The following is a 9,992-nucleotide window of genomic DNA, read 5'->3' as shown; positions in this document are numbered from 1 at the left end:
TGTCTTCTCTATTTAAAAGCGGAAACACAGCCGTATACCAAAAGCATGACCTCCGAGATTTTTACGCGCCAAGCGTTATGGCAGTTTTACGCCGTAATCTCGGAAGACATGTAAAACGGTTGCTAATGTACAAATCCGTCGAGGTGTTGTAAAGTCGCATATTTGTTATATAAAAACAAAATGCCTGCATATGGCTTCGTGACCTGCCAACTGCCTTGAAGAAGTCACGTCAAAGTTGTATTTCGCTAAATTTGTCGCACTGGCTACCTATGTCTGGATACAATGCAGCGATTGTGGCGCGCTCTGAAAACACGTGGCGCCACCTTTTACGCTTCATTCACGCTGGTGAACTGACGATCTTCGTCGCGAGTACCAGGTATGTTGCTAATAAATGCATATACAAATATTCGGAATAGCTAAAAGACTTACCCAAATCCTCTGTAATGCATCGTGCATGGTCATAACACGACAGTGTTATGTATCTGGCGATTTGACGTTAAGTAATTTTCCTCATGTTGCGGTTGGTTTGTTAGGCTTATGGGAACGGCATGGTTTCTTCGCGTCGCTATTTGATTTTGCCAATGTACGCCCTTCTTCGTGAAGCCAAGTGTATTGGCGTTTGGCAGCTTGACTTGTCATGTACCGCTGGCCTCTTGTTTGCTATCTATGTAGCACAGCTTACGGTTGTTAAACCCTCCGCTGTCACGTGAGTGTCTGTTGCCGCTGTGCCAATGTCGGCAAGTTGTAAGCGTCCCGAGTGACGGCTGTGAACGTAACTTTTTCACTTTTAATCTTGAATGTCGTTCATTCCGCTGCGCTGAAGATCCGCCAGTTTGTTAATGTGCTTTTCAATCTAGGAAGTTTTGGGTAGTTGGGACATGGGACAAACCCCGTTTTATCTGTCCGGACTTTGCATGAATGAATATTGACTATGTGATGATAGTGTATGGCTGCCTACGCGTTTTGTGATTGTCGCGCCTGTATGAAATTGGTAGCAGCTAGGCAGCGTTGTTTATCATGAGTTTTTCATTATGCAGAAAACAGGTGAAAATGAAGATAATCATCCAGTGCCAGGAGAGTCACGCCGTTGATGTGACTGGCGACGAGACAGTGGCCTTCCTGAAGGTAGGCATCACGAAAACGATCACTAGTACCGTGTTTCTTGCTTAGCTATCCGTGTGCCTGCTTATGCGAAAAAAGAAACGACTGTTAGGCCATGACTACCGCGTAGATCATGTTGCAATCAGCAGAAACTCTGAACGTGCGATCAGAGACATGTGGCGCAGAAAGAAGTCAAAGAATTCTGTGATGTGAAAAAAAATAGTTATCCTAAAATGGCGAGGGGCGGGGGTGCTTCCGGGCTTGAGAACAAACACACTTTGCAACGAAAAACTTAGCAGTAAAGAAGACGTAGAAGTGGTGCAGGCAGTGTTTCTTTTGAAATGTGTAGTGTAAAATGTGTGTGTGTTATCAATGAAGCTGAATAGAAGTGTGGATGACGTGAAACTTAACGAGGTATCAAATGGGCATGAAGCCTCTGTTATATCTTTGTTTTAGCTGCTTGTTGCTCTTCCTGAAGTGATTTGTGTTATGACCCCCTGCCCCATCAGCCAGCTGTTAACCTTCGCTGTTAATTTTAAGATAGTCGATGCATTTCAGTCCTTTTTTATTGTTTATTCTTCTGCAGAACTACCTTCACACAGCTGAGGGTATTGTGCCAGAGGATCAGCGGCTATATGCTGAGGGAGGCAAGCCACTAAACGATGCGGACCTGTTGTCTGCCTGCCTGACAGATGGCGCCCTTGTCAATGCTGTTGTACCTTTGGTCGGAGGTAAGCTTAATTTTGTGTACGTCTATAACTGTGTAGTCTGTAAAGGCAGTAAATTAAGAACCACTGAACAGGCTCGGGCACAGTGTACAATGCAAAGCACTTAGTGCAGTATTCTCCGACAGTCACTGTTGCTAGATTTCATGCGGCTAGCACTAGATGTCTCTATGAGTGACAGTGTTGCTGGTGTTTTGCAAAGTGCCAGGAATGCTGCCAAGGCATGCGGCGCTAGTCACACAAAATCTGGTGAAAATCTCTCCGAAAGTGATAGCACAAGAATACCGCCCTTGGTTGTAAACATCTTGGCATAATACTGTCTAGTGTTAGCCCATGTCTTGATTGCTAGCTGGAACCCCAGTGCCAGAGCTAGTGCAGGTAAACTATGGGCCAGTATGAAGGGGAATACCAGATTTTCCTTTGATGCTGTTTTTTGCTGCACTGAAAGGTTTCATGAGAGGGATTCTTATAAACGCAACAACTATGTAGCAAATAGCAGAGAACAGGTTTTTGACTTCCATGCTTGCAGGGTTCGGTGTCTAAACACATTCCATTTCACATTAGTGCAGTATGTACACAAACTGTGGCTACAACAAACTTCCTGGCTGCTGAAGTTGGCAACAGACTTGGAGAATGCAGATTTATTGTAGCTGAGAGTATGAACTAGGGCTTGAATTCACAGTGTCAGTTATGGGCAGACGCTTTCATAAGAATACATGGTGGCCTACTAGAGCATGTTTAGAAATATAGAAAACGAGAGTCGACAAAAGTACACAGCACGGATGCTCAAGTCCAACTCATGCTATCCTTCCTAAGCAGGCTCCTGCACCAAGTAGACAAATGGAAACTTCCCAAGCCAAGGAGGAGGCGCCACCTAACCAACAAAGGTCTAGAAGTGCAGACTGTTGGGCGTGTTGGTAATCCATACTTAACTCTTTCATTACCACACATAATCAAATTGATCACTGGTGATTGCTGCTTCGGATGGCCGATTTCGTCATGGAGCCGTTGCTTATCCACTTAAAAGGCCATCCAGTAGTAAATAAAGGCACTGAACTTTCAGGATCGGTTTAAATTTTCGCGCTACCCCGATGTGAATTTTGCCGGACCTTTTTGCAAACTAATGTGCTAGTGTTGTAGCGAAAAGAGGCATGGCTGTCACCTTCTGCCGCACTCGAAGAGAAAAGAACGCTGCTCACGATTATGCTGCACTAGCATCTAAGTTTTGTTATGAAATGACTCCCAGCAAGTTGAGAATTAAATGATATCGCCGGCTTTGCCGTCCGACAGCGCTGAGTGGTGATAATTAACCAAAAATGACATGGGTTCTTTATTAGCGAGCTTTGGTTCGGAGTATGGGTCAGTTTGTTCCGCCAAAGTGTATTTCTGAAGGTCCGCCGCATCTCCAACATTTGGACCTGGCATTTTCAACCAGTTTCCAAGAGTTTCGGTTTTGCTTTTCTCGTCAAATTCAAGCAAGGGGCACTGCCGGTGTCATTGTGCAGTTACCGAAAGTCGCTTTCATGGCGTCGTGCTCAAAACCACGCATGCAATTCAGTTATGAGGACTCTAGTTATGATTCCAAAGATGACGGTGAAGCAGATTCAAGCTCCGACGGCGATGGTGTTTTCAGTCAGCATGGGACATCAGCGGCTCTTCACCGGCGAGTTGCCTTTACGGCCTTGAGCGGTCTCCTTACTTGTGCGCGCTTATCTACCTATCTTTTTGCACAACCTGTGAGCTCTACTGATTATCTTCAATATGCGTACTTCGCTTGGTTATGAGGTGCTGTCATCGGCAGCAGAGAAACTTCCGTTCACGCCAAGAAGGCCGCCCATAGCACATTTTGGCCCAGCACTACAGATCAGTGCAAGACAGTTTACAATAGTGTGGGATTTCTTTGTACTCTTTTCTGCAGAGGTGATAAAGACAGTCTGCAAAAATGCAAACAGATATGCTTGGATGCATAACCTTGTAGTTGCCCAGCTATGCTGAGAGCGATCGGTCCTCGAAGAGGTGCATGACTTTAGACGAACTAATGAATTACGTTCCTTCGGCTTGTTGTCTGACCATCGTCAGAAGAGGCCCAAAAGAGGAACTGCAAAATGTGTTACGAGGACCGGAAAGTTGAACAAAAACCAGAAGCTTTGTGCTAAACTTGTGGACTGCACCCATGCTTCACAATATTCAGGAACTGCTTCACCGCATGGCTTGCGAGCAATGAACTAGTCTATTTTTTTTTTTTAATTCGAATAATGGCGCTGTATTGAGCATTTATTTTCTCAAGCACCATTCCTGGGTTATTTATCTTTGAAATGTACATTCAGAGTTTCCTTTAATATTAATGTTTTGTAGATATGCATTTTTATTGTTGTTTTTATCAACTGACAGCAAGAATGGCGTTTTCTATAATATTTACGTTTTACCTAATACCGTATTTACTTGCATAATGATCGCACCCCTGAATTTTGCCTCAAAATTTTATTTCTTTCTTTCTTTTTTCCTGCATAATGATCGCAGCCCAAACTTGCCGCAGCGATATTTCGTGTGCCAAGTCTAGCTAATGATGGTCGCGCTTACCATCTGTAGAATGCTGCTGATTGCTACGCGAATGACTTAAGACATACCAAGCGGTCTGCACACACCAAACTTCTTATTAAGCTGATGCCCCATTTGGAAAACTGGGACAACAGCGACTCCAGAGTCTCCGAGCGATAATTTGCAACAAGGGTCCGGTCGACAGCACTACTCTCGCCACATATGCTCTTGAAAGCAAGGGCGAATCTTTTCTTGAAGCTACAGAGCGAGCGTCTCTGCCTTCTGCTTCAGAAGGTCTCCAGACACAGAAATCCGCTTGGTAACCGTAGCACACAACCACATGTGGAGGGCTTCTTTGAGCTTCGGGTGGCTGCCATCTCTAAAATTTTTCCTTTCCAAACTGGAGAAAGACAGTTGCTTTGCCGAGAATCTTAGTCTTGTTTATCATATAACCTGAGACCGTCTGCTTCGAAATATTAAATTCTTGAGCAACTCCGCTTTGAGACTGGCCGCTATGGACTTGCTGCACAATGGCGATCTTTTTCGCCATTGACATTGTGGGATATTTAGTACCACGCTTGCCAGCATTCCCCAGCGCAGTCTGCGCGGGCACTATTGGTGCCATTGGACACTTGACGCGATGTTTCCGTATAACACGTTTGATCACCGCAACCTCCACACAGCACACAAAGCAAACACCACTGCTCTGTCACGCCAGCACCATTCGCACAAACTAAAAACGTGGCCTACTCGCAGCGTTGTGCATGAAGAAAGAAATAAATCAGCTGCTGGATTGCCTTGACATGGCTTACTAAGCTGAGACCGAAACTGCTGTAGTCACTCACAGCCGCTCTACCGAACCAGGCAGAAACGATGATGATGGGCGGGGACATTGAGTAGCGTCACCTCGTGGGGCAGCAAGGAGGCTTAGTTCATAACAGCAATGGCGTTCAGCAAGTCGAAACATGCACCGGGGGCAAGTGCCATCGATCGAGTTGGCTCAAGGAGTGTCCGAAAAATCAGACGAGAGGTTGCAAGGTGTCCGAACTTTCGGCAGTTGTTACACATTATGGTCTATGGGGAGAATGGTGATGTAGCAAAGCAGACAGTATAATGGAGCATGTCCGAATTTTTGGAGTAAAAAAAGTCAGTCGGCGACTGTATATGGGACGCACACAAGCGGCAAATCGCATGCACACACGTCAGTCATGCCTGCAGTGGAAGCAGGCGTCTCGCACGAGGCCTGCCTGTGGTTCCAACAGACGCCGCTATGCGGCTTTCAGTGGCGCCTTTATAGGTGCTGCGCATGGCGTATACCTTTGATGCCATTTACAAGTCCAGCCAAATGCACCAGGATGCCGACTGCCTCTCTCGTCATCCCATGGATCCTCCAAACTCTGCCACCCATGATGCCGACGCATGTGTTCTCACCATCTCTGACTTCAGCAATATCCAGAAGGCACAGCTCACTGATGCAGACATGCGCACCATAATCCATCATCTACGCTCTCACCTCTACGACCCATCTCTCCACCTGTTTGTCCTCAGTGATGGTATTCTGACGCAGTACTAACTGCGACGGCTCAGACTTTCTGCTTGTACTTCCTGCAACTCTGTTCCGCTGCGCTCCAACAGCTACATGATGCCTCAACTGTGGGATACCTCAGAGTGTCTTGTATATACAACTGGGTGTGGCGTCGGTATGTTGCTGCTTGTGAGTTCTGCCAGCGCCACAAGTGCCTGTCCTTATTGCCCGCTGGTCCATTTCAGTCTATTGAGATCCTGACTGTCCCATTCGGCCATTTCTGACTTCTTTTGCGGGGAACAAGTCGATTGCCATAGCAGTTGGCTGCACCACACTATACGCCATCATCCAGGCACTGCCGACAAGCTGGTGCTACTGACGTTGCAGACGTTCTTCTTCACAACGGCATTCTCCACCATGGCGCACCACGACAGCGGCTGACCGATCGCAGTCATTAACCCTTTCGCTGTCACTGACGTACCGGTACGTCATCGCGCTTCACCCCCGCAGTGTCACTGACGTACCAGTACGTTCTCTATCGCGCTTTCAAAATTTCGCGCCTGAGCGCAAAGCTGGCGCTCCCGGACTTGGCCACGCCATCTGTTGACTCTTCCTACAAGTTCGTATTTTCGCCCCGGCCTGTGTTAGTACACGTATTGAGTATGGTGCGACTGCCACGCCCCCCTCTCTTTTTGCCGAGTGGCGCGGTGGCTCCGCGTTCGCTGGATCATGCGTCGCGCGCGTGTGGTTATGGGTTCAAGGGTTGTTCTGCCATCTCCGCCGGTTTGAACGTTTTTATTTTCTTCTGTTGGTGTGTCTGCTACGGCGCGTCAAGTTCAGGTGCACGCGCCGCCGTTGCCTCTCCGAAAAGAGTGACTCGATTGCTGCTTTCGCTCTCTCGCCGCACCCTCGCTTCCGACTTGCAGCAGTAAACGTAAAGCCCTTCGAACTTTGTTTTAGCCTTTTTCCATCTCCCTCTTCTTGATCACACAACGTCCCATTTATCTCCGTTGCGCGGGCGACTGAAAGCGCATCCTCCCTGCGCGCGGTTACTTTCGGATAGCTGAGCAGCTCGAGACCTTCGTCTGTTCATTGGAGCGGTGGCTCTTACGATTCAGAATACGAGCCGAGCTCAGATTTGGACTCGGACAGCGTCTAACGCGACGAAGAGATGAGTTCCGCATCGTCAGATTCGGATGTTGAACGGATGTTATAGTCAGGCTGATGATGATGATGATGTTTACTAATAACAGCTGCAGAACATTAAAATGTGCATATTGCATTGACTATGTTATTTGTATACCAATCATAATCAAAAATAAATTGTTATGTTCATTCCCTGTTATGCTCGCTCCCTGAAGCCAAGCCGACACTGGGGGTGCGTCACGGCCAGAAAGGTCCGACAGCGAAAGGGTTAATTTCTTTCAAAAGTCGTTGACAGCATCCTTCATTCGTGTTCTGCACATCACAAGCTAACCATAGCCTACCATCCGGGGAAAAAAAATTGACTTGCCGAGCGTCTTGATCGCACGCTAACCACAATGCTTTCAACACACATTTCCGCAGATCATCGTGGTTGGGACAGCAGTTTGCCTTTTGTGACATTGCGTAAATCGACCTGCCACGACACTGCCAGCATTTCTCCTTTCTGCCTATTGTTTGGCGGCCACCCAACCCTGCCCTTCGAAATTTTCCTGTCGTCTGAGCCCTAGGTTCTTACAGAGTACGCCCACAATGCTGCCGCTCGGGCTCAAACAGCTTGCCAGATTGAATGGGATCGTCTCTCTGCCTCGCAGGTATCCCAAAAGGCCTACCGTGACAGCCACCTCTGTAGGCTCTTTTTGGTCCTTTGGATGCTGTCCTGCCATATGGGCCTGTTTTCGAAGCTTCTGTCTTGCTACTCTGGCCCCTATAAGGTTCTCCGCCAGCTCGGTGAAGTCACATACAAGATTGCCCCGGTGGACAGTAGCACGTCTCGTCATAGTCCGTACCACCTAGTGATATACACGTTGCCCGTTTGAAACCGCACTTCTCCGACAACCCTTCCCTTCCCTAAGCGCTGAGACGGAGCTCCCGCCAGCGGGGGTCATATGTTACAAGCCATTCCCATACATTGGAGAAAGCGCCAGCAAGGTGATGTCGATGATCAAAGGAGAGCTCATGTAGTTCTGTCATCAGTTTCTTTCTGTATGTATTACATAAATACATTTTCCCTTTTATTTTTTCTAGTCTTATCCCTGTCACGGTATGCCTTGTGATCCATGGCCCTTTATGCTGAAAAGTGGAGGGGGGGGGGGGGGGGTGCCTTTACTCCACATATTTCATGTTGCCTACCACGTGCAATTCAGTGTCACAGCCATGTTCACCTGCTATTTCTTGTGTTCCGCACTATGCTTTCATCAGTCTTTTCAGCTATCCTTGTTGCCAGTTTTTAGATTTGACACATAAAAAAAATGAATTTGTCACATGCTTCAAAACATATTTTTCATTGAGTCAGTGAGAGAGGAGCCTTGAAAAGTTTATTGGCAGTATCGTTGAAATATATTTTTGCTAAATAAAATTGCTCTGCAGTCTTAGGATGTCCGCCTTGTAGGATTATTCAGTTATAGCCAGTCAAGCAGCGTTCTAAAGAAATGTACAACTGATTTCAAAGATATGCCATGGATCGCATACTGGGTTGCTTTCGTCTTTTTTTTTTGTGTGTGTGTGTGTGTGTGTGTGTATGTGTGTGTGAGAATAGGTTTTCTTCCGTGCAATCGTTTCATTGTTGATAGAAGCTTTTTTTGTTACTGCTCTATATGAAAGTGTCCTCAGTGCCTACGTAGAATGTTAATTTCTTTGGGGCACACAACTTTCAGTTCAGTTGTAGCTTATTTGCTTTGTGAAGATATTTAGCTAGAAACGCTGCCATGTTCTCAAGTCTGCACTTTCTTGCAGGCAAGGTCCACGGCTCCCTGGCCCGTGCCGGAAAGGTCAAGGGACAGACACCAAAGGTCAGTCATCACTACATACAATACTCGTGGCATATGCTTTATACATACTGCCCTCGTTGCCTATTGGCATCATGTTTGCTGGTGCAAGCATTAGCAGCTAGTTGGGGCTTATTTGTATGTTACCAGCTTGACCACTATAGCCAAGCTTGCATGAACTTAGGTTTGTTACTACTGGTATTCTCATAGGCAAGCCTTTTTTGTTCACGCCACAGTTCCTTTGCCTATTCGCAAGGAGCAAACCACGCTTGTGAACTCTTCTCGTGGCATGCCATTGATTCTGGGAACAAGCTTGCTTTAACCTAAAGTTTTTGTTTTCATTGTTGTGTGCTCCGCCAATATGGTAAAAACGTTGGAAGGTGATTCAACCTCTAGCTGAAGTTACTCAAAGACAGTGTCTTCCTGAGCGATTTGAGGGGGAGAATTGGGCAGAGTTCCTGCACAATGCCCTCTCGCATCACTCTTCCCATGAGGGGAGTAGGGGAACGTTGGACTACTTAAATTTTTTCGCTGCGCAACCATTGGGATCGGAATTCCCGCAGGGGTTGTGGTGTCTGGCAAAGGCAGCAGTCTTGAGAAGTCTACAAACGCGACAGCTCTAACTAGCCCACACTAGCATGTCTGTACTGTGCATCTCTTGTAAGGTCTGTGTAGGCTGTGCACATTTTGCACTGTCAACATAGGTGTTACATTCACAGCTGTGTTGTTTGTGCCACTGCAGGTGGAGAAGCAGGAGAAGAAAAAGAAGAAGACTGGCCGTGCCAAGAGGCGCATCCAGTACAACAGGCGCTTTGTGAACGCTGTGGCCACCTTTGGACGCAGGAGGGGACCCAATGCCAACCAGGCTTCATAGGCTATGCGCAGCGCAACTGCTGTAAAATAAAACCGTTCTTACCCAAAATTTTGACAAAATGTGGACTGATTTTATAATGAGCTTCACTGTCATTGTGGCTTAACAGCTGTGCTCTTGTGAAGCAAGGGCCTTATTTCCAATTAAGTTGAATGCAGAAACGTCTACAGTTCCAGAATGGCACTGAAAACAGTTTTTCAACACGGTAGGAAAACATTTCCAATCTGCAGACAATGCTGTCATGAGCATATAAGGCCAAATAT

The 9,992-nt window shown here is 46.8% G+C and overlaps 1 protein-coding gene across 1 annotated transcript; it reads left to right on the top strand.

The window, feature by feature from the left end:
- The first annotated feature begins 255 nt into the window (after positions 1-255).
- On the top strand, positions 256-9,780 carry RpS30 (ribosomal protein S30). The gene is made up of 5 exons (XM_050170146.3): positions 256-376; positions 1,038-1,125; positions 1,688-1,832; positions 8,827-8,882; positions 9,601-9,780. The coding sequence occupies exons 1-5, from the start codon at positions 270-272 to the stop codon at positions 9,730-9,732; spliced, it is 528 nt and encodes a 175-aa protein (XP_050026103.2). The 5' UTR covers positions 256-269; the 3' UTR covers positions 9,733-9,780.
- The last annotated feature ends 212 nt before the right edge of the window (positions 9,781-9,992 follow it).

Source organism: Dermacentor andersoni, chromosome 6, assembly GCF_023375885.2.
Source record: "Dermacentor andersoni chromosome 6, qqDerAnde1_hic_scaffold, whole genome shotgun sequence".
Lineage (NCBI taxonomy): Eukaryota > Metazoa > Arthropoda > Arachnida > Ixodida > Ixodidae > Dermacentor > Dermacentor andersoni.
Note: the sequence above shows the minus strand (reverse complement) of the source record. Positions and strands in the feature narration are given on the sequence as shown.

Excerpts from the sequence above, each read along its gene's own strand:
- RpS30 (XM_050170146.3), top strand. The coding sequence starts at position 270 with ATGTCTGGATACAATGCAGCGATTGTGGCGCGCTCTGAAAACACGTGG. Across the intron at positions 377-1,037 it reads ATCTTCGTCGCGAGTACCAG|AAAACAGGTGAAAATGAAGA; the intron begins GTATGTTGCTAA and ends TTCATTATGCAG. Across the intron at positions 8,883-9,600 it reads TCAAGGGACAGACACCAAAG|GTGGAGAAGCAGGAGAAGAA; the intron begins GTCAGTCATCAC and ends GTGCCACTGCAG.